Source organism: Amblyomma mixtum, chromosome 3 (genome assembly GCF_055824585.1).
Source record: "Amblyomma mixtum isolate Tamu chromosome 3, ASM5582458v1, whole genome shotgun sequence".
Taxonomy (NCBI): Eukaryota; Metazoa; Arthropoda; class Arachnida; order Ixodida; family Ixodidae; genus Amblyomma; species Amblyomma mixtum.
In genome coordinates, this window is record NC_143014.1 from 156,648,510 (window position 1) to 156,673,275 (window position 24,766).

Consider the following 24,766-nt stretch of genomic DNA (forward strand, 5'->3'; position numbering starts at 1 on the left):
TTATTGCCCTGTGTGGCCAATTTCCCCAATTAAATCGAATTAACGTCCGGCTCCCGCCTTTTTTTTTTAATTCTCCCTCGTACGGTGGGCGGAGTCGACCAACGCGTGAAGCGCCTTTCACCCAGTCCCGTGGAGGCTTTGCTTTCGCTTTATTTTGTTTTTTAGGTTTCCATGAATAAATAGTTTCATTCGCAGATAATATAGCCGCAAAATAAGCCCAAAGAAATAAAAATACGCGCGGACTATTTGCTACTACGGACTACTACATATTACTCCGCCGATGGCAGAGCGGCAAGCCGCCACGGGACTGGGTGAAAGGCGCTCCACGCGTTGGTCGACTCCGCCCACAGTACGAGGGAGAATTAAAAAAAAAAAGGTGGGAGCCGGACGTAAATTCGATTTAATAAGGGAAATCGGCCACACAGGGCAATAAATCGAAGTTTCTAAGAAAGCTCGGAACTGTGGCACATATATGAAGAATACTAACCTTTTTAGGTCAAAACTGAATATCAAAAAACTAATTTTCCATATGTTTATCAGTTTGTTTTTTAGGTTTAAAGTGAAAGCTCCAACCTCTAATTACAAAAGATAAAGCTAAATGAATGTAACCTTCCAACAGTTTTGCCCTGTCTCACATCATAACATTTATTCCATTCTGCTGAAAAATATCTTGAACAAATCTATTACTTCAGTCTGCTTCCCCAAGGTACACTTGTAACTACTGCCATAAAATGAAAAAAAAAAAAAGCTCATAATTTAGAGTGATAAGTCAATGGACCTTCCAAGGCATGCGGTGAGGTCAACAAAGAAAATAAAAAGCCACAGGACAGTTACCACTGAGTAAAACGAGATTCAGAGACTGCTGTTGAAGTATCTTCATTCTTCCCACTTCACGATATATTAAGGCAAAGATTTTCAGAGCGTGACATGCATGTGTATAGTTATAGGGCACTCTTTTTAGTTTTTTACACACACTCGTTCTTTGACCAGCGCACCTCTCCAATGCGTTGTTCCAAGCCCACCACCACTGAAGCTCTTCACAGGAAGTGCATTTTGCAGAAGCTGCTGCAGACGAACCATGCTACATTCCTCCGCTCTCACCATACTCTTCCTCCTCCTTCCATGATGACCACCCTCCAAGTGGTTCCCGAGGCAGCCACCCTCAGGTTACGCATTCCTCTACTCTCGCCGTACCCCCTCCTTCCACAGTAACCCTCCTCCTCCATCTTCCACTGTAACCACCTTCCAGTTATGCATTCCTGCTCTCGCTGCAGCCTTCTCCTGCCACGGAAACCACATTCTGGGCGGTTCCCATGGAAACCACCCTCCGTTTGTGCATTCCTCTGCTCTCCCTGCAACCTCCTCTTTCCATAATCCCATGGCAACCCCTCTCCAGTTGTGCATTCTTATGCCCACACCATTCCCTTCTGTTTCTATGGTTGTCACCAAGAAGGGGGGTCCCACGGCAGCCACCATCCGGCTAAGTATTCCATTCCTGCGCTCTCGCCATGGCTTCATCCTTCCATGTTAGCTGCCCTGAGCCACAGTATTTGGCTTTGAACCGAGCTGCTGTGGCCGCACGTTTCGATGGAGGCGAAACGCAAAAGGCCCCCGTGTGCTGTGCAATATCAGTGCACGTTAAAGATCAGGTGGCCAAAATTATTACGGAGCCCTCTACTAAGGTACCACTTCCTCTCTTTTTGCACAATGACCTCACTTTATGTACTAATAACTCAGTTTTTGTGCTCACTTTCCAATCCCTATATCCTCAAGCAAATAAGAAAAAGCAGCTGCACGATATTCCACTATGCCAACTGCAATTTAAAATGCTAGATCAGATCAAACTGCTATCTGATCTAATAGTGTGACATGTTCGGTAAAAAGGTGCTCAAAAATATACCTTCGAAGATTTAAGCTTTTTTCTTAGGCTTGCCCACAGTGAGGCACTGCATGTGCATGCCAATTTTTGTTCGTCACAAAAACTTCCATCCCACCAAGTGTTTACTTGAGATAGCAATAGCTGTGGCAGTTCGCGAAAATGCCGGCATTATTTGTGTGAATACAGGAAATTTTCTATGCATGAAGCCTGAGCGAGTGAAGCCTCTGCCCTCCAGAAGCACTACTGACCAGCCACCTCACCCCTTTGCTAGGGGGATGCCCATCCACCCACAGACATCCCCAATCCACCTCTCACCTAACCTCCACTCTCCAGAAGTGCCACCCAAAATCTATCCACCCAACTCTACCCACCAGCAGTGCCATCCACCACCGACACTCCTGCCTCCACTCTCCACGAGGCCTCCATTCACTAGAAGCCCCCACAGCAGTGGAACAAAAAAGCAATAATGAAATCAAATTCAAAGGCGCTGTGGGAAAGCCAGCTTCGATCCAAAGCATCACCTACCCAGTAAAAACATTCATTAGAGCAAAAGCATCAAAGTAATCATCCAGGGATTCAGCTGCTATCACAGCCTTTTGAAATCAGGTTTGATGATCGTCCTGTCCATTTTCTTTTTTTTAATATTGATGTCATAAACAACGTACGATTTTGTTGGGTCCCAAGAGTTGTTTGCGCACTTGGATTTTTGACGTAGAAAAAATAAATGATGCTTAAACAGCAACCCAAAAGCAGCAGGTTTATTTTACTGACATCCTTTACAGTCAAATGTACTCGGCTCAGTTATTTCTTTCACCAAGCTCCCTTAATTTCTATACTTCCCTGTGCACATGTATACAGCATTCATCTTTGGATGATATATGTACTACCCTCTGTGTGGAGACCTTCAGAAATAACATGAATATATTTAAACAAGTAAATAAACAAGACTTGAAGACTAGGCCACTCCCTAGGTAACACCGAACATTAAAATGTTATAAATTTGTTATGCTTGTTGCAGAAATGTTACATGTTACAGTGGAAAGATATCTGCATGTTAAAATGAACAATTAACGTAATATGTTGTATCATAAACTTCAGTATAACACTATACTAATGCTGTGTTCAAAATGTATAATGTTAAAAGTTACATATAAAGTTATAGGTTGTACCCTAACCATTAGTTTAAAGTTCAAACTATACATTGTTATTCTAATATAGTGTCCTAAATTTATTTATGGTGTTTAAATCATAACTATAAAACAACATTACAAATATTTTTCAAGCAATGTACAAGAACTTTTCCCACTGTTTTTACAGTACAGATGCTCTTCAACTAGCAGTACTTAGCAATAAATCTCTTAGATTGTACATGCCATAGATTGTATGCAACAGCCCCATTATTTTGATAAAAAAAAAACTTTGTTTACCATTCACCTCTACCACTCATGGGAGACATACCTTTCAATAATGGCCATATAAGTTTGTCTAGATGGTTTCCGGTTATAGGCGAGTGATTTGCATGCATTGGTTGTGTATTGTGGAACTCCCAAGTGTCGCACTCGTTCCTGGTCCTTGCAAAGCGTTGATTAAGTTGTGTATACCTTCAGAAATGGGCCTGTATGCTCTAGCAATGTTACTTCCAATTTTTTTTTAAGTTGCATTTATGTTGTTAAATGTTTAACTGATGTAATGGCAATCGTATTCCAACATGAATTTGTAATGTTTCAGGAACGTTAGAAAAAACATTAAGAACAATGTATTAACATTTGACGAAAACAGAAAGGTAACATAATGTTTTGGTATCACCTATGAACTATGCTCTGGAAAATATGATTACAGAAATGCATAATACTCAAACAAATATTTAGCTCATGCATATCAAATTATGTTGCAGAATAATAAGCATGAACAAAGTATTACCATGTGGTGCTACAGCTAGCCCACATCACTACATCATTTGTTCGAAGCTAGTGCAATGTTACACAACAGTGAGGTTAGATAACCATTCAGGGTGTTTTCTTTCGCCTTGGTTTGAAAAACAAAAAAAAAACTTGTAGAAAAAAATATTAATGTTCAACGCTTTCTATTTTATGAAAAAACAAAAACTCAATGCTATATCTGCTTGCCACAAGAAGGAAGCAGACAAAAAGAGAAAAATTTCCCCACAACACAATAACACGAAAGTCAAGTAAGCCATTTTAAATCTAATGCTCTAATGCGTTGTACAAAGAAACCGAGCGCGCAGCAAGCTCTGGATCTGCCTTGAAGATAGTTCCATAACGTCATCATGACGTTTGCGCCATACGTACTACCATTGGCTGTGACGATGTGACGTCCGACTGTGCGACACCGACCAGAGCGAATGCACGCTGGATGCTCGAGCAGCTAGAGCGCCTGTTTCCCACGGCCACGAAACCAGGCTGGTTGGGCCGTTTTTAACACGCCACACCACTCGCTGAATGTTGCTACAGTTCATGTATTTAGTCAATACCGCCTGACAGCACGTGCAATGAAAATATACGGCCGCGCATTGCACAGACTTCGCTAAACGGCTGAATTTCGCACTTCGTGGCAATCAGTTTGCTAAACGACTGAATTTCGCACTTCGTGGCAATCAGTTTGACTTTTGCTCACCTCATAACACCGCTTAGACGATACCGTGGGCATAGGCTTGGTGGGGATGTCACCGACGGTTCTAACTTGCGTGGGCTTCACCATCTTCAGGCGCCAGAGCAGGTTTCTCATTACAGACTGGACATGCGGTTTGATTTCCGAGTCAGGATTTCATCACACGTTCTTGTACGGCAAGAACGGCACAACAGATTCCGGTCTCTCCAAGCTGAAAAAGCTTTTACTAAACTTGCTTCCCTGCTTTCCCGATGTTCGTCGTGCCCCTTTCAACCCACCGACCGTCCCTGAGCGGCTGTCAACTGCCGCTTACCCTTCCCTTGCTCGCTCAGCTTGGCCGGCTCGGACCGTCGTATCTGTCGTGCCCTATCAGCAAAGCACACTGAAATAAATGCCTGACACATGGAGGAAGGAAAGAACTGACACGTTTTCGCCTGGCGCCATGACCCCTCTCTTTAACGAGTCCGCCACGTTGAGGCGCTGCCTTACGGCTCTGTGGCAGACGACACGCAGATGAATGGTTTCATATGGTTGCTGCTACAGTGTTGTTGCTGCAGAGCCAAGTTGCTCGAACGGCACGCTAAATTAAAATTCGTTTGCGTTATGAGTTTAATATCGTAGATCGCAGTCGTTTGAAGTAGTAGGCCAGGGAATTCATCACCAGGACGACAGCTCTGTCCTCCTGGGAATTAACCTCCAGCTCTGTCTGAAGCTGGGCCAGCTTTTTCAACATCGTGTTTACCAAAATGTGTTTACTGTGTCTGTATGTATCGGCTATAACATTAAGTAAAAGCAGCTATCGATTATGCAAGACTAACGCGATTCTTCACACATGTGTGATGACAGACATATATCTGGCACTGCTGCTGCCTCAGCACGTTTGCCCTTGAACCAGCTTTAACTCAATTAGTTCCTCTTCCAGGACACGCGCACCTTGCTTCGCTGGGCTCTTCCTGTGTGTCAATTTTACGCGTCAAAACCAGTAGCGGGTTTAGTTATTTTTATTTGTTATTGCGCTGGAGGTTATGTGTGCTTGTCCAGTTGTGCTCTTGCGCTGCCCCAGCTTCGAGCAACGAAAATTTCAGATTTTATGCTCATTAACGCGAATCAAAACAACATGAAGAATAGAAAACGCGAATCTTGACTCGTGCGAGCGGCGCAACAAGATTAGAGAGAGCATAGCGTGATCCGCGATACGCTACGCGTATACCTATATCCTCCTTCATGACCGCTACCTCGATCAGTTCCTCTCCTCCTGTCAGCTCTACGGGAAATTTTCAGAGAAAATTTCCAACTTATGGAACCTCGCTAAAGTGAGCTTTAACCTCGCCGCTCATCGCCGCGACGACTCAAAACAGGTTTTTCCGCCGCGGCGGCAGGATTCGCTAGCATTTTCGCTTGCATGTGAAACAGGCTTAACGCAGGTGACGGGCACGTGGCGACATCTGAAACACTCAGGGCGTTCTGCGCACGCGCAGTGGCGCTGGTGGCGTCTCGCGGAAGCGGTTCATGGCAGCGGCCGGATAGCGGATCGCGCTATGCTATAACTATACTATAACTCTCTATTATCCCTCCGCCGACACCGTCGTGCTTGTAATGAAAAGTGGCATTTAATTTTTGAGTAACCCTCTGCCAACCCAATTTCAAAAAAGAAAAATGCTGCAGAAGCCTGCAGTGAAGCTCCGCCCATATTCGGTACCGTTGCACAGAATTCCTCCACGACCAAAAAGTAGTCCTTTGTTAAAGCTTTTCTCTTTAGCTAAACAAGAGGCTAATCACAAGAAAAAAATTATAAGCTCTAGAATTTTTATACTTGGCTTGTTTAATAAAGACGCACATTAAAAAACTGATTTCATTTACTGTTGTGGTTGGGCAGCGGAGTAATACAGGATGCCGCGGACCTTGGTCCAATGTTAACAACTGCTGTTTTTCTAAGTTGTATCAATTTTTTTTCGCCTTTCACTATTTTGTTTCCTAATAGAAATGTTCCAATGTCTCCGTCAAAAAATCTTGCATTTGAGCTTCCACTTTTTCGTTCATGAGGGTCAACTCTTTGTGCATCTTTACCGTGAAGACTAGCCCAGCTTTCCGCCTTGATTATAAAAACTTTTCCGCCTCAATCGCTGGCTAATTTGCGGTGAAACTGCACACATAGGTTTCGTATTTTATTAACTTTTGTCTCGTAGTGATATCAGTGCGCGTTAAAGATCCCCAGGTGGTCGAAATTATTCTGGAGCCCTCCACTACTTCACCTCTTTCTCTCTTCTTTCACTCCCACCTTCCTCCCTTCCCTTACGGCGCGGCTCCGGTGTCCACCGAGATAAACAAATTTCATTTCAAGTATGGCAACAGTTCAGCCGCGCATGATGCAAACCCGTAATCGTCAGCGCAGGGATCGATGAACTGAAAACTGTCAGCGCCAGGTTGCCGCTGAAGGGCAGTGGTGGCGCCATCAAAGGATCCCGCCCCTTGCAAAGCTCGCCTCGGCGCCTTTCGTGTTGTGAAGCTTTCGTTTGTAGACAACAGATGGCGCAGCCACCATCCTATGGCGAAAAAACGTTGGCGGCTTTTGGTTCATCGATATCGACGCAGACGATTGCGGGTAATTACGGGTTTGCATGATGCGCGGTTGAACCAGGTAAGTGCAGTACTGTGCATCTTTATCGTGAAGGCTTTTAAAAATTTTCTCGCTTCAACCGCTGGCTCGTTTATGCTGAAACTGCGCACAGAACATGGGTATTGCGGTAAGTTTTGTCTCGTAATAAGTTTGTCAACAGTATGCTTACCTGGTTCAGCAGCTCATGATGCAAACCCATAATCGTCTGCCCCGAAATCGACGCACCGAAAGGCGCAAACTCTGGGTTTTCGCAATAAGATCAAGGGGCTTTAACATGGATGGATGGATGGATGGATAGGAGCGCCCCCTTTAAAACGGGGTGGTGGCAATTGCCACCATGCTCAGCTTTTCTTTATTTATTATTTTTTTTGTTTACTGTGTTGGCAATCCTCATTAAGATTCTCCATCGACTTTGCCTACGGTTTCCTACTATTCTAACCTTATGCCACATCTCTGCTTTTCAACCACCAATCCTCCAATCGCTTTTTGCTGACTTCCACTGCAGATTTATTTACATGACCATTGTTATCTTTAAACCCTAGGGCCTCAGAAAGAGTGACTGTGCCTGCATCGACATCCGGATGGATACCATCACATTTGATTATGAGGTGTTCAATTGTTTCCACAGATCTACCACACACTGCACATGTGTCATCTTCTTCGTTAAATTTCTTTTTGTAGCTGCGCGTTCTAAGACACCCTGATCTAGCTTCAAAAAGTAGGGCACTGCCTCTTGAGTTATCATAGAAAAATTCTTTCCTGATCTGCCTTTTCCAGAATCGATATAGTTCTACACTGTGTTTCTTTTCCATTGAATTCATCCAATTTTTAACTTCCGCGTTTTTAACCTGTCGTTTAATGCTCTTTCTTTCTCCGTCCTCATGACCGGCATACTTACTGGTTAGTTTTCTAGTTCTTTTCCGCCACTGTGAGTCAACGTTCTTTCTGTATAAATATTTAAATACCTTAGCTGCCCATCTGTTATCGTCCAATTTCCTCAGGCGTTCTTCATATAGTATTTTACTCTTAGCTTCCCGTGCCTCGAACGATGCCCAGCCCATATCCCCTTGTACTGCCTCGTTTGTGGTTTTGCCGTGGGCACCTAGTGCTAATCTTCCAACAGCTCTCTGATTTACGTCTAATCTCGACTGAACTTCTGCCCTTAAGCACAGAACCGCATTGCCGAAAGTAAGTCCCGGCACCATTATTCCTTTCCAAATACCTCTTAGTACTTCATATTTGTTGTACCCCCATAATGCCCTATGTTTCATTATCCCGGCGTCTCTTCGTCCTTTTGCCCTAAGAGCCTGTTCATGCTTTTCCGTGTATATCTGCCCTTCGTTTAGCCATATCCCGAGGTATTTGTATTCGGCCACTTTGGGTATTTCGTGGCCTTGTATTGTAAGCACCTGATCAGTTGTATCGTTAAAAATCATCACACCTGATTTAGTTGCGCTAAAACTGAATCCTAGAGCGTCTCCTTCGTCTCCACAGCAATTAACCAAAGTTTGTAAATCTTCCTGGCTATCTGCTAACAGTACAATATCGTCCGCATACATTAAACCCGGGAGTCGCTGCTCAACTACATTACGCTGCTCAACTAACAATAAGGTTTTTGTGGCGCCATCTGTTGTGTGCATAGGAAAGCGCGACGACGCGAAAGGCGCCGATGCCAGCATTACAAGCTGCGCAGGTCCTTTGATGGCGCCACTGCCACCCTTCGCGACAATCCGGCAGTGGCGGCTTTCGTCGACCTCGGCGCAGGCGATTACAGATTTGCATCATTCGCGGCTGAATCAAGTAAGTATCGTTGTAAAACCTGCTACGAGACAAAAGTTACGACAATACGCAAGCTCTGGGCTCGGTTTTACCGCAAACGAACCAGTGGTATGAGGCAGGAAAATTTTTTGAAGTGTTCACGATAATGATGCACGATACTGAATATGTTTGCAAACTTGCTACTAGACAATAGTTACATCAATACGCAAGCTCTGTGCGCAGTTTTGCCGTAAATAAGCCAACGAATGAGGCAGGAAAATTTTTTAGTCGTAATAATAATAATGATGATAATAAAAATAATATTAACGTTTATTTGCCATCGTACATATAGATGGGAGGGCGGCGGGAAAAAAGCTGCTTGCCGGCAGCTTACGGCCCACAGCCCTCTTTTTTTTTGCCAGAAGCAGCTCATAAAAATGCACAAATATGTAACATAAACGGGGTAAATGTTGTGTTTCAAACAAAAATAAATTCCAAGGGCATTAAAAACCAGGGAGGGGCAAAAAATCACAACGAAAGGGTATACTCAAAAACTCAAGAGCCGGAATGGTAGCAAGTGGTGTATCACCAACTGCAATATTGCATTTTTTTTTCATGCCTGAAGTGATCTTACCCAATCTAATCCCACCTAGCCGAAACAATATATCTGAGGTAAAAATTCCGCTAAAATTATTCAGTGGTCATCTAGGTGAATATCACGAGGTAATCCATGTAAAGTCTGTGGCAAAGCAAAAAGCGCACTACGTGAAAGCTGCTGATGAGGGCCGCCAGTGCTGAAGACGACGCGTATTTATATTTAATTCTGATCAAATCAGGAGAATACATCATCCAAACGTATCGAAAAAGCAAGACTGTTGTATGTCATCTGTGCGTCAAATTCCAGCCCGAATAAGCGAGTGGTTTAACCGAAATAATCATTTTACAATGCACGTTTAGTGCTGCAGCAGTGTATATACAGGGTGTTCCGTATTTATCTGTCCGGGCTGTAAAAATTATTCTGCGAAAAAAACTGGTCTATTTCGTCTCAAGCACAGACCACAACGTAGCTTATGATAGTTTGTGTTTTTCGATAAGAATTTAAACATCAGAACTTGTCTGAATTGCCCAGAATCGGCGACAAACTGCAGTTGTCTGCGCGAAGAATTTTTCGTGTGTGCGAGCGGAGCAGCAGCTTTGACAGGCTGCGCCATCTGGGGTACTGTGAGACGTCCCAACTTCGAGCAGAGATATTGTTTGCCTCGCAGTTCGCCAGACGGTGCAGCCTCTCAAATCGGCTAACTCACTCGCCTTGACAAAAATTCCGCGCGCAGACGACTCCAGTTTTTCACCCATTCCAGGCAGTTCAGGCAAGTTCCGATGCTAAATTATTTATCGACAATCGCAGACTATAATTAGCTACCCTGAGGTCTATGCTTGAGCAGAAATAGAGCTGTGGTTTGCGCAGGAGAGTTATTTGCAACCCAGACGGATAAATACAGAAACCCTGTATAATAATTCATTCACCATCATCACATAGTACATCACAGCCCGCATTCTGTGGGAAGACAGTGCACTTTTGTTCCACCACCCTTATGGCCTTGCTTACATACTTACTGCACCCAGGAGCATTTAAATCTGCTGCTACGCTCGCCTAGGCGAAAACTCTCCGCGCAGACGACTGCAGTTTTTTGCCGATTTGGGTCAGTTCAGGCAAGTTCCGATGTTTAAACATTTATTGAAAAACGCAGGCTATAATAACTACCCTATGGTCTGTGCTTGAGCCCAAACGGCAAGTAGTGTGCGCAGGAGAATTTTTCACAACCCAGACAGGTAAATACGGAATACTTTGTATAAGTTTTCACGCTGTAACCTTTTCACGAATACAGTTATAATGGTAAAAGAAAGGATCCTGCATTGCACGCTGCTACGGGCATTTTATTTCCGAAACCGAAACTGAGGCTTGCAGCGACGATTTGTGGGAAGGAGGAAAGTAGTCAGGCCGTTGGGCACGGTTGGACCGGCAACGACAGACGACAGCCCTCATCCAGTCACCGCAGTCATGGAGTAGACGCAACGGTAGAAGAAATGCCGTGACGCCACTGGCCGCATTTGTTTTTCCAGTCCCGGACTACTTGCTGACAGATCTCGGCTTCCGCTCTGATAGGAAACAACGTCATGGTCACATGACCTACTTGCCATGCTTTCGAACGCGGCGCCAGAGCCCAGAGCCGGGCTCCCGACCGGTTACCGTACAAGGACGCTGTCATCTGCTAGCAGACGACGCAAGCCACGGCCACCACGACGCCGAAGCAACGCCGTGCGCTAGATCATGATACTGAGTCGATTTAAAGACTGTACTGTCAGCTTAGCGTAGGTGCATTACAGAACTCAGCTTCGGAGGTATGCTCGCCGCTACTGCTTGCGGCGAAGTTCGCACAAAGTAGCCCAACTCGTTGCGGATCGGCAGATAGACGAAAGCCTTCGCAAAAATGTTGACAACAAGCTCTATAGCTGCTCCAGTATACGAGTGGTTCACCTGCGATGCTTTCAGGTAAGCGTACAGACAGCATGTCGCAAAACAAGCGAACGAGAACCTCTTGACGACACGAGCAAACAATACGCGCTCGCAGCTTCGAACGCGCGTCCGTGTGCGGTGGATTTCAAGAAAATAAACGAAGATGCAAGAACAAAAAGTATTGCGATGGCTCAGAGAGCAGCTACGGAGCTCATGTGAAGGTTTAACGCATGATATCGACCTCCAGGAACACGAAAAATACTAAAAATGCACACGGAGTCTACTCTATATGGCTGCCAGCGCGGCGCGCAGCTATCGTCTGCTGCCTTCTCAGCAGCCCCAAGCAGCCCGCGGACTGCCATAGGCTAAAAACGAACGCGTTGCTATGGCGATGCAGGCAGGTAGGCTGAGCTTTCGGGCTGCCCGAGAAAAACAAATACCGGACTCGAGTCCGCAAGTAGTCCCGGACAGTCCGGGACTGAAAAACAAATGCGCCCATCGTTGTAAGCAGGAGCTGTCGACAGAAATGTCACGCTTTTGGTTGGTTGGTTTGGTTGGTTTATGGGGTTTAACGTCCCAAAGCGACTAAGGCTATGAGAGACGCCGTAGTGGAGGGCTCCGGAAATTTCGACCACCTGGGGTTTTTTAACGTGCACTGACGCTTTTCAATTGGTCGAAACGGTCGTGACGTCACAGTGCGCGAATTTCAAACGGGGCCAATAGTACTTTGGCTACTAACCATGCAATTAATTAAAGGGATCGTATAGTGATGCTTCAAGTAAGTTTGACTTAGTTTAGTTAATTGCTTACTTAACCAATTAGTCTCATTAACCTTTCTAGTCAGACCAGATAAATAAATAAAACAGAGTAAGAAATTGGCCGAGCTTGGGAATCGAACCCCGGTCTCCGGAGTGCGAGTCGAGCACGCTACCACTCCGCCAGGCCAGCTCGATGGTTTGGAATGAACAAAGGTGCGTCTAGAGAATACGGTGTCTTCGTTCACTCCCATCTTCCTCCCTTCCCGTTACGGCGAGGTTTAGGTGTCCACCGAGATATGAGAGACAGATACATTTCCTTTGCTCAAAAACCAATTTACCAACGAGCAAGGCGTCTTTGTCCGCGATTCAGATTGGCGGTGTCGTGACGTCACCGCGCGCGAATTTTGACGAGTGTCCACCGAAATATGTGAGACAGTTACTGCGCAACTTCCTTTCCCCAAATACAATTTTCGACTAGTGTCTACTGAGATATGTGAGACAGTTAATGCGTAATTTCCTTTCCTCAAATACAATTTTCATTTTCTTCTTTCACTCACACTTCCTCCCTTCCTGTACGGTGCGGCTCAGGTGTCCACCGAGATGATAGAGAATTACAGCCCCATTTCCTTTCCTCAAAAAGCGTTGCGTTCAAAGGGCAACGCATCGCGCCGAACGGGTGGTGGAGTTCCTTGGACTCCGTGGCAGCGCTACAACACGCTGTCGCGTTCCACTCCTAAAGGCGAAGCTTATGCGTCATTAATTGGCAGTTAATGAATGCACCAACAAAATGTGCATTGAACAATCGCGTAGCAGAATGCAGCTTTCAGGCTTTCGCCTTTCACCACTTTAGCCGCTAAAGTTCCTCGTGTAATTTTCCCGTTTGTATAGATGTCGCCATTCTACGGCGGGCGCAGGGTGCCTTGCGTGCGCTAATCAGAAGCGTGATTTCTATATGTGCAGCGTGTTGATGCCAGAATTCCTTGCACTGCAGTGCCTACGAAAATCAGCTTGAAATTCTGGGCTACGATAATTGGATATGATTAATAGTGAGCTATCATGATCATCATTAGCCTTAATACGCGTCCCAGTCAAAAAAACCATTGAGATTTCCAATTGGAACCAGTTGATTTTTGGGCACCATTGGAACCAACTGGCTAGAAACCAATTGGAAAGACCAATTGGTTCCAGTTGGATTTTGAGCCAATTGGTTCCAATGGTGTCTGAAAACCAATTGGTCCCAATGGCTTTTTTTGACTGGGTAGTGCCAATCAACATTTTTCTAGGGAATTGAAATTAACATGTTTTTATGGAAATCAAAGCCAACAGACACATATACACACAAGCAACACTGCACATATACATTAGCTCAATATGTACATCCAGAGAACACACTTCTGCTCCAACTTATATACCCAATTTATTAGGCTCTCATGCTGGGGCCGGTGGTGCTTGCCCACTGAGCGCAGTTATTTAATTTAATTTCAGCTCCAGTGGTGGTGTAGGTGATTATGTTTGTTTGTTTATTGGGGTTTTACGTCCCAAAGCGACTGAGGCTATGAGAGACACCGTAGTGAAGGGCTCCGGAAATTTCGACCACCTGGGGTTCTTTAACGTGCACTGACATCGCACAGCACACGGGCCTCTAGAATTTCGCCTTCAAGAAATTCAGCCGCCGCGGCCGGGATCGAACCCGCGTCTTTCGGGTCAGCAGCCGAGCGCCGTAACCGCTGACAAGGGCGTCCGCAGAATTTTTTGCAGGGGGGGGCCCCATTGGCTGTTGGCGCCGGAGGGGGGGGGGGGTTATGTTCGTAGCAAAAAGGCACTATTTGCGGAGTAAATTTATTTATTTATAAATAAATAAAATAAATAAGTAAAATGCACACATGAAAGAAAAATTACAAACAGCAAATTAAAGCGTGGCTAGGAGAGATACATTGGAGTTTATCAACGAAGAAACAATTAAAATTAATAAAAATGCAAAACGATACTATCACTTCGTGGAGAAGAGTGCTCAGTCTTGCTGCATACGGGTTCTCGACACACCCGGATTGATGACCAGCACACAGCACAATATGTTCACAAACACGCAACGACAGTCAGTCAGTAAACAGCAACTGTAGACGCCTCGGATTTTTCTGGGCGAATTGCGTGATGACACGGGTGATAAATTCATTCCTGTGCTTCATTACACGCTCTCGGTGCACACTCATCATACAAAGGCCGTCTAGTCTGTCGTTTGTCATCGTTGAGCGTAGCCACGTTTTCACTCTCCTCATTGTACTGAAGGAGCGTTCGACCGTACAGGTAGTAACTGGCAAAGCCAGAGCCACCTCAATGGCTTTTGCAACACCAGGGAAGAATGTCTTGGCCTGATGTAGAAGCTCGCAGTAAGTTATTTCTGATGGGTCCCCAGTTTTGTTGCACCACATCTCGTACCAAGAGATGGCCTCTTCCTTGAAGTTGTCGATGCCGTAAAAGCACTGGAGTTCCTCGGCGAGAACAGCGAACTCAACACGGCTCAAGTGCTTCATTTTTGATGGATGCAGCTGGAGAAGTTTGAAGCTCCTCTCATTGCTTTCAGAAAAGCGCCGAGCTAAAGAAGCAGTGAGGGAGTCCAAGTACGGCACATATATTGCCACACGGTAGTATTCCTCCGGCGACTGAATCCCGTAGTTGTCTCGGTGGGCCTGACGAGAGACTTGTCTTGGCACAGATATCACCACATTTAAGTGATTGGCTGCCTCCCTTGCTGCATTCATGATGTTAGAGAACTCCTCTACAGCGTTCGTCCGGTGGCCGCGAAAAATACGTTGCAGCTCAGTGATGTGGTCATGCACAGAATGGAAGTCCATGGATACACCTTGCAGAATGTTCGTAACTGGTTCGAGCCGAGCGCTGTACTTCGCTACAATATGCAAGCAGACGATGAAAGATGAGCTTGTTGTTGCGCAGTAGAGGATGTGAGCTCGTTGTCTAGTTGCAGCGTTCGAGCATGATTCCGTGGACGCGAGCTCCTCGAGTGCTTCGACTATGGCCACGTAATTCTGAGAGAAGATCCTAATAGACTTATATTTTGCAGACCATCTTGTCTCACACAGCATCGGAATGTTCGGCACCAATTTTCTCCGGAGTACGCTCTCGCGGAAGAAGTTTATGGTTTGTTTGATTATGCAAATTGTGTTTCGAATTTCAGAGACGTCGTTCAGATCGTTGATGACGAGATTTAGTTTGTGACTTGAACAGTGGAAAAATAGTGCCTTCGGGAACTGTTTTTGTATAATTTTGTTCACTCCAGCTTCTTTTCCAGCCATTGTAGAGCATCCATCGTACCCCTGTCCAACGAGGTTCGAAAGAATCAGCCCGACATTCGTCAAAAACTTCAAGATTGCCGCGGCGATGCAAGCGGAGTTTAATTGCTCCAGCTCTACAAATCCCAAAAACTGCTCTCGAACGCACACTTCGGCTCCCGCCTTGTCAATAAAGCGAACGCCTATAGACATCTGCTCTTTTCCTGAAATATCTGCAGTTTCGTCAGCAAGAACGGAAAAAGCAAACGCTTTGTTAGCTTCGGTAACTATCTGCTCTTTCAGGATGTCGCCACAGATTGTGATGATCTCGTTCTGGACGCGGACAGAAGTGTACTTGGCATTGCCAGCAGAAGAAGCGAAGTGCTCCTGAAGTAGAGTATCTCCAGCTTCTACACGAAAGTCAAGCAGATCATTGAAGACTCCACTATCGGACTGCTTGCCGCGAATTGGCAAGTCATGCGTCGCGCAAAAGACAATGGTGGAAACTATTGGAAATAGTTTCTCACGGTTCCTTTCAACTTGCGCGTGGAGTGCTCTGTTCAGCTGCTCTACAATGGGTAGCTGCTTGCCTTTCATCACATCCATAAAGTTCTGTGAGGCCGTCATTGCCTCCTGGTGCCATTGGGATTTTACGTGATCCCTGCACGCCTCGTGCATTTTTCTGTAGTTACTGAAAGCGCGCACGATAAAACTTCCTTGAGTACCCCGGTGAACACGTGGAGGAAAAATGACGCAAAAACGACAAATAGCGCCTTTCGCTGTCGCTGAGTACGCAAGCCAGGGGGCGTAATCTCCCAGCCATTGATGTCGAAAAGGCCTCTTTCCAGGTGTTACATCCTTCTTAAAATCGTATGTAACATTTGGTGGCCATGGCTTAGTAAGAAGACGTAACTTCAAAAAGTCCGGTATGCCAGTGAGTTTAGCTTTGCCTAGAAACTCTCCTAAGTCATATTCTTGAGGCAAGTTATTTGTTTTCTTGATGTTGTCTCCGGACTTCGATCCCAAGCAAGGAGAAAGGGAATCGTCTCGGCTTACTGCGTCACCGGAGCTCGCTGGTGAAGTTCCTTCCATGGAGACGACGACGTCGGCTACTGTCCGGTGATGAAAGGTTGCATCGCTCTGGTCAAATCCGGACTTAAATCCCAAGAAAGGAGAAATGGAATCATCTCGGCCTGCTGCATTACCTGAACTCACTGTTGACAGAGTCCCTTCCATGGAGTCGACGACATCAGCTACTGTCCGGTGATAAAAGCTTGCATCACTCTGTTCAAATGCTACACCGTTGTCACATATCACACCAGAATCTGCAGGGGCGCATTTGGATAACGCTTCGTAAGACAACCGCTGACGCTTGAAGAAGCGCCGAATGTCCATCATTCGGAACCGCGCGAGACAAAGCTGGCTATGGAGTTCTTCGGGGTTGGTAGTGTTAAAAATATATACACATTGATTGAAAAAACGGTTGAATGCGTACGTTGAAAACAAAAAATGACTATATATACAACGAAAACTTATTTACAAGATAAATGCACGCTCGCAGCTTCATACACCTCGCTCCATCTTGCTCGCGCAACCGCACAGTCGAGTATTCGCACACACACTACTCGCCGCTCGTCGTTTTCTCGTCCGCTGTCTTGATTGTTCTCAGCTTCGTTGACAACCGGCCACTAAAAATACCGAAGCACAAACACAGAGGCGCGCACACATGCAAGGGCCTACTTGCCGCAGTATCCCCGAATACGCACTGTTGGAGTTGAGGGTTCAGGACAGGAGTGCCGCTGAGCGAAGAGGTAGATGGCGAAAGGAGAATAGGTTTATTTACATTTTACATTGGTGGTTAGAAGTGAGACGATTCTGCCGCATCCGTTGTCGAGTTTTATATCCTTCTTGTTCCCTAAAGTTCCTAGGTTGAGGACGCCCTTGCCGGAGTGGGAGGGGCCTAGAGCTTTCACCTGTGCGCACACACACGACACTGCACTCATGGTCACGCCCCCTTCACATATGGAGTCTGAGGGAAAGAAGGTTGTCGTCGAGGTAGCGTTGACGGCGGTAGGTGATGGCCTCCGGCCAGCCGAAGGTTTCTGCGGGTCACCGACATCTGTTGATCATCAAATGCCACCCGCCGCTCGAGGCCAGACGCGAGGTCACGAAAACGCCGAAAGTGGTTCCTCGTGCTTGGGTCGGAGATGAGGCCCGCCAGCTTGTCGCGGTGCTTGGGCACGCCAAAGAGCAACCGGAGACGAGGCCCTTTGTTCCCTGGCACGGTCACGGCAAATGGGGAAGACAACGTTCGTCTCCCCGAGGCGGCGGCGGCGTTCTACACGTGCAGGCACTTTGTGAAGGGGGTCTGGTTTTGTTCCTGCACTCCAACCGGGCAAACTCCGTAATTGAAGTCAGCTGGCACCTGGGTCCTCTCGGTGCTTGTGGTCCATGGCGGCAGGCCCGAAAGCAATCACCCTCAAGTCGCTAGCAGCCATACACAGTAGAAACAGGCGTGCTGGCGGCCACCCGGCGAGACTTGTTGTCGTCGTTCCTAATAGCACTTTGGGGGTGAAAGGAACGCCTCGCGACTTCCGAGGAGAAGGGACACTCGCCACTCCGGTCGGAAAATTTGTTTTGTGTGTTTTTATGGGGTTCAGAGCCCCAAAACGACTCAGGCTATGAGGGACGGAGTAGTACAGAGTTCCGGATAATGTCGACCACCTGGGTCTCTTTACCATGCACTGACATCGCACAGTACATGGGCGCTGTTGGGATTTGAGGCCCAGCCAGAGGTGACAGGCGAGCCAGGCAGGCGCCATCGGGCTGCCTTGACCAAAGGCGCTGGCTTCCGGAGAAGATGCAAGGAACGCTGGTGTGGGGGCGCCTCTGGAGACTGCGTCGCCGTGAACAAAAGCAACTGCTAATCCCCTTTGCCGAAGATTCTGAAAGCGGCGCTTCTACCGAACTGCGCTCTCCCGTGGATCGGAGGAGACAGCGAGCGGCGGCGGCGCCAACTCATCGCCTGCTTGCCCTTGAGCAGCCCGACAAAGCGGGGGTGGACACGGCTGATTTGTCCCTCCCTCCTGAAGAATTCATCGGTGGCCGGATTGTGCACTGTCTGCCTCCGTGTGGCTATCTCTCTAGAGATCAAAGAAACAGGCACCCATCTCAAGATGCCTCGAAACACATGCTCGCCGGTGCCGCTGTATGTCTGCAACGACGCGTCCCCGGACGCGGCACTTCGCAGATGTGACCCAAAGCTGGAAGCGGGGCCGCTTTTACTCTTTTTGCTGAGCGCACCGCCGCCCCTGGTGTGCGGCCATCACTCACGGTTAGAGTGAGTGATTTTCCAGGGGGGTGCAGCCGCCCCCCCTTGCCCCCCCCTCCGGACGCCCATGAAGCGAAGTGCTCCTGAAGTAGAGTATCTCCAGCTTCTACACGAAAGTCAAGCAGATCATTGAAGACACCACTATCGGACTGCTTGCCGCGAATTGGCAAGTCATGCGTCGCGCAAAAGACAATGGTGGAAACTATTGGAAATAGTTTCTCACGGTTCCTTTCAACTTGCGCGTGGAGTGCTCTGTTCAGCTGCTCTACAACGGGTAGCTGCTTGCCTTTCATCACATCCATAAAGTTCTGTGAGGCCGTCATTGCCTCCTGGTGCCATTGGGATTTTACGTGATCCCTGCACGCCTCGTGCATTTTTCTGTAGTTACTGAAAGCGCGCACGATAAAACTTCCTTGAGTACCCCGGTGAACACGTGGAGGAAAAATGACGCAAAAACGACAAATAGCGCCTTTCGCTGTCGCTGAGTACGCAAGCCAGGGGGCGTAATCTCCCAGCCATTGATGTCGAAAAGGCCTCTTTCCAGGTGTTACATCCTTCTTAAAATCGTATGTAACATTTGGTGGCCATGGCTTAGTAAGAAGACGTAACTTCAAAAAGTCCGGTATGCCAGTGAGTTTAGCTTTGCCTAGAAACTCTCCTAAGTCATATTCTTGAGGCAAGTTATTTGTTTTCTTGATGTTGTCTCCGGACTTCGATCCCAAGCAAGGAGAAAGGGAATCGTCTCGGCTTACTGCGTCACCGGAGCTCGCTGGTGAAGTTCCTTCCATGGAGACGACGACGTCGGCTACTGTCCGGTGATGAAAGGTTGCATCGCTCTGGTCAAATCCGGACTTAAATCCCAAGAAAGGAGAAATGGAATCATCTCGGCCTGCTGCATTACCTGAACTCACTGTTGACAGAGTCCCTTCCATGGAGTCGACGACATCAGCTACTGTCCGGTGATAAAAGCTTGCATCACTCTGTTCAAATGCTACACCGTTGTCACATATCACACCAGAATCTGCAGGGGCGCATTTGGATAACGCTTCGTCAGACAACCGCTGACGCTTGAAGAAGCGCCGAATGTCCATCATTCGGAACCGCGCGAGACAAAGCTGGCTATGGAGTTCTTCGGGGTTGGTAGTGTTAAAAATATATACACATTGATTGAAAAAACGGCTGAATGCGTACGTTGAAAACAAAAAATGACTATATATACAACGAAAACTTATTTACAAGATAAATGCACGCTCGCAGCTTCATACACCTCGCTCCATCTTGCTCGCGCAACCGCACAGTCGAGTATTCGCACACACACTACTCGCCGCTCGTCGTTTTCTCGTCCGCTGTCTTGATTGTTCTCAGCTTCGTTGACAACCGGCCACTAAAAATACCGAAGCACAAACACAGAGGCGCGCACACATGCAAGGGCCTACTTGCCGCAGTATCCCCGAATACGCACTGTTGGAGTTGAGGGTTCAGGACAGGAGTGCCGCTGAGCGAAGAGGTAGATGGCGAAAGGAGAATAGGTTTATTTACATTTTACATTGGTGGTTAGAAGTGAGACGATTCTGCCACATCCGTTGTCGAGTTTTATATCCTTCTTGTTCCCTAAAGTTCCTAGGTTGAGGACGCCCTTGCCGGAGTGGGAGGGGCCTAGAGCTTTCACCTGTGCGCACACACACGACACTGCACTCATGGTCACGCCCCCTTCACATGTGGAGTCTGAGGGAAAGAAGGTTGTCGTCGAGGTAGCGTTGACGGCGGTAGGTGATGGCCTCCGGCCAGCCGAAGGTTTCTGCGGGTCACCGACATCTGTTGATCATCAAATGCCACCCGCCGCTCGAGGCCAGACGCGAGGTCACGAAAACGCCGAAAGTGGTTCCTCGTGCTTGGGTCGGAGATGAGGCCCGCCAGCTTGTCGCGGTGCTTGGGCACGCCAAAGAGCAACCGGAGACGAGGCCCTTTGTTCCCTGGCACGGTCACGGCAAATGGGGAAGACAACGTTCGTCTCCCCGAGGCGGCGGCGGCGTTCTACACGTGCAGGCACTTTGTGAAGGGGGTCTGGTTTTGTTCCTGCACTCCAACCGGGCAAACTCCGTAATTGAAGTCAGCTGGCACCTGGGTCCTCTCGGTGCTTGTGGTCCATGGCGGCAGGCCCGAAAGCAATCACCCTCAAGTCGCTAGCAGCCATACACAGTAGAAACAGGCGTGCTGGCGGCCACCCGGCGAGACTTGTTGTCGTCGTTCCTAATAGCACTTTGGGGGTGAAAGGAACGCCTCGCGACTTCCGAGGGGAAGGGACACTCGCCACTCCGGTCGGAAAATTTGTTTTGTGTGTTTTTATGGGGTTCAGAGCCCCAAAACGACTCAGGCTATGAGGGACGGAGTAGTACAGAGTTCCGGATAATGTCGACCACCTGGGTCTCTTTACCATGCACTGACATCGCACAGTACATGGGCGCTGTTGGGATTTGAGGCCCAGCCAGAGGTGACAGGCGAGCCAGGCGAGCCAGGCAGGCGCCATCGGGCTGCCTTGACCAAAGGCGCTGGCTTCCGGAGAAGATGCAAGGAACGCTGGTGTGGGGGCGCCTCTGGAGACTGCGTCGCCGTGAACAAAAGCAACTGCTAATCCCCTTTGCCGAAGATTCTGAAAGCGGCGCTTCTACCGAACTGCGCTCTCCCGTGGATCGGAGGAGACAGCGAGCGGCGGCGGCGCCAACTCATCGCCTGCTTGCCCTTGAGCAGCCCGACAAAGCGGGGGTGGACACGGCTGATTTGTCCCTCCCTCCTGAAGAATTCATCGGTGGCCGGATTGTGCACTGTCTGCCTCCGTGTGGCTATCTCTCTAGAGATCAAAGAAACAGGCACCCATCTCAAGATGCCTCGAAACACATGCTCGCCGGTGCCGCTGTATGTCTGCAACGACGCGTCCCCGGACGCGGCACTTCGCAGATGTGACCCAAAGCTGGAAGCGGGGCCGCTTTTACTCTTTTTGCTGAGCGCACCGCCGCCCCTGGTGTGCGGCCATCACTCACGGTTAGAGTGAGTGATTTTCCAGGGGGGTGCAGCCGCCCCCCCTTGCCCCCCCCTCCGGATGCCCATGAAGCGAAGTGCTCCTGAAGTAGAGTATCTCCAGCTTCTACACGAAAGTCAAGCAGATCATTGAAGACTCCACTATCGGACTGCTTGCCGCGAATTGGCAAGTCATGCGTCGCGCAAAAGACAATGGTGGAAACTATTGGAAATAGTTTCTCACGGTTCCTTTCAACTTGCGCGTGGAGTGCTCTGTTCAGCTGCTCTACAATGGGTAGCTGCTTGCCTTTCATCACATCCATAAAGTTCTGTGAGGCCGTCATTGCCTCCTGGTGCCATTGGGATTTTACGTGATCCCTGCACGCCTCGTGCATTTTTCTGTAGTTACTGAAAGCGCGCACGATAAAACTTCCTTGAGTACCCCGGTGAACACGTGGAGGAAAAATGACGCAAAAACGACAAATAGCGCCTTTCGCTGTCGCTGAGTACGCAAGCCAGGGGGCGTAATCTCCCAGCCATTGATGTCGAAAAGGCCTCTTTCCAGGTGTTACATCCTTCTTAAAATCGTATGTAACATTTGGTGGCCATGGCTTAGTAAGAAGACGTAACTTCAAAAAGTCCGGTATGCCAGTGAGTTTAGCTTTGCCTAGAAACTCTCCTAAGTCATATTCTTGAGGCAAGTTATTTGTTTTCTTGATGTTGTCTCCGGACTTCGATCCCAAGCAAGGAGAAAGGGAATCGTCTCGGCTTACTGCGTCACCGGAGCTCGCTGGTGAAGTTCCTTCCATGGAGACGACGACGTCGGCTACTGTCCGGTGATGAAAGGTTGCATCGCTCTGGTCAAATCCGGACTTAAATCCCAAGAAAGGAGAAATGGAATCATCTCGGCCTGCTGCATTACCTGAACTCACTGTTGACAGAGTCCCTTCCATGGAGTCGACGACATCAGCTACTGTCCGGTGATAAAAGCTTGCATCACTCTGTTCAAATGCTACACCGTTGTCACATATCACACCAGAATCTGCAGGGGCGCATTTGGATAACGCTTCGTCAGACAACCGCTGACGCTTGAAGAAGCGCCGAATGTCCATCATTCGGAACCGCGCGAGACAAAGCTGGCTATGGAGTTCTTCGGGGTTGGTAGTGTTAAAAATATATACACATTGATTGAAAAAACGGTTGAATGCGTACGTTGAAAACAAAAAATGACTATATATACAACGAAAACTTATTTACAAGATAAATGCACGCTCGCAGCTTCATACACCTCGCTCCATCTTGCTCGCGCAACCGCACAGTCGAGTATTCGCACACACACTACTCGCCGCTCGTCGTTTTCTCGTCCGCTGTCTTGATTGTTCTCAGCTTCGTTGACAACCGGCCACTAAAAATACCGAAGCACAAACACAGAGGCGCGCACACATGCAAGGGCCTACTTGCCGCAGTATCCCCGAATACGCACTGTTGGAGTTGAGGGTTCAGGACAGGAGTGCCGCTGAGCGAAGAGGTAGATGGCGAAAGGAGAATAGGTTTATTTACATTTTACATTGGTGGTTAGAAGTGAGACGATTCTGCCGCATCCGTTGTCGAGTTTTATATCCTTCTTGTTCCCTAAAGTTCCTAGGTTGAGGACGCCCTTGCCGGAGTGGGAGGGGCCTAGAGCTTTCACCTGTGCGCACACACACGACACTGCACTCATGGTCACGCCCCCTTCACATGTGGAGTCTGAGGGAAAGAAGGTTGTCGTCGAGGTAGCGTTGACGGCGGTAGGTGGTGGCCTCCGGCCAGCCGAAGGTTTCTGCGGGTCACCGACATCTGTTGATCATCAAATGCCACCCGCCGCTCGAGGCCAGACGCGAGGTCACGAAAACGCCGAAAGTGGTTCCTCGTGCTTGGGTCGGAGATGAGGCCCGCCAGTTTGTCGCGGTGCTTGGGCACGCCAAAGAGCAACCGGAGACGAGGCCCTTTGTTCCCTGGCACGGTCACGGCAAATGGGGAAGACAACGTTCGTCTCCCCGAGGCGGCGGCGGCGTTCTACACGTGCAGGCACTTTGTGAAGGGGGTCTGGTTTTGTTCCTGCACTCCAACCGGGCAAACTCCGTAATTGAAGTCAGCTGGCACCTGGGTCCTCTCGGTGCTTGTGGTCCATGGCGGCAGGCCCGAAAGCAATCACCCTCAAGTCGCTAGCAGCCATACACAGTAGAAACAGGCGTGCTGGCGGCCACCCGGCGAGACTTGTTGTCGTCGTTCCTAATAGCACTTTGGGGGTGAAAGGAACGCCTCGCGACTTCCGAGGGGAAGGGACACTCGCCACTCCGGTCGGAAAATTTGTTTTGTGTGTTTTTATGGGGTTCAGAGCCCCAAAACGACTCAGGCTATGAGGGACGGAGTAGTACAGAGTTCCGGATAATGTCGACCACCTGGGTCTCTTTACCATGCACTGACATCGCACAGTACATGGGCGCTGTTGGGATTTGAGGCCCAGCCAGAGGTGACAGGCGAGCCAGGCGAGCCAGGCAGGCGCCATCGGGCTGCCTTGACCAAAGGCGCTGGCTTCCGGAGAAGATGCAAGGAACGCTGGTGTGGGGGCGCCTCTGGAGACTGCGTCGCCGTGAACAAAAGCAACTGCTAATCCCCTTTGCCGAAGATTCTGAAAGCGGCGCTTCTACCGAACTGCGCTCTCCCGTGGATCGGAGGAGACAGCGAGCGGCGGCGGCGCCAACTCATCGCCTGCTTGCCCTTGAGCAGCCCGACAAAGCGGGGGTGGACACGGCTGATTTGTCCCTCCCTCCTGAAGAATTCATCGGTGGCCGGATTGTGCACTGTCTGCCTCCGTGTGGCTATCTCTCTAGAGATCAAAGAAACAGGCACCCATCTCAAGATGCCTCGAAACACATGCTCGCCGGTGCCGCTGTATGTCTGCAACGACGCGTCCCCGGACGCGGCACTTCGCAGAT

The 24,766-nt window shown here is 48.3% G+C and overlaps 1 protein-coding gene across 2 annotated transcripts in view; it reads right to left on the minus strand.

Moving 5' to 3' along the window:
* Positions 1-24,766, minus strand: part of LOC149352464 (folylpolyglutamate synthase, mitochondrial-like) — a 54,453-nt gene that overhangs the window by 23,907 nt on the left and 5,780 nt on the right. Inside the window, exon 1 of one of the 2 annotated variants that reach the window (XM_089581640.1) lies at positions 4,514-4,983. The exons of the other annotated variant lie outside the window; for it this stretch is intronic. Coding sequence (XP_089437766.1) covers positions 4,514-4,624 — 111 coding nt within the window. The 5' untranslated portion in view covers positions 4,625-4,983. Of the gene's footprint in view, positions 1-4,513; positions 4,984-24,766 lie in introns of those variants that run through there. 2 annotated transcript variants of the gene reach the window in all.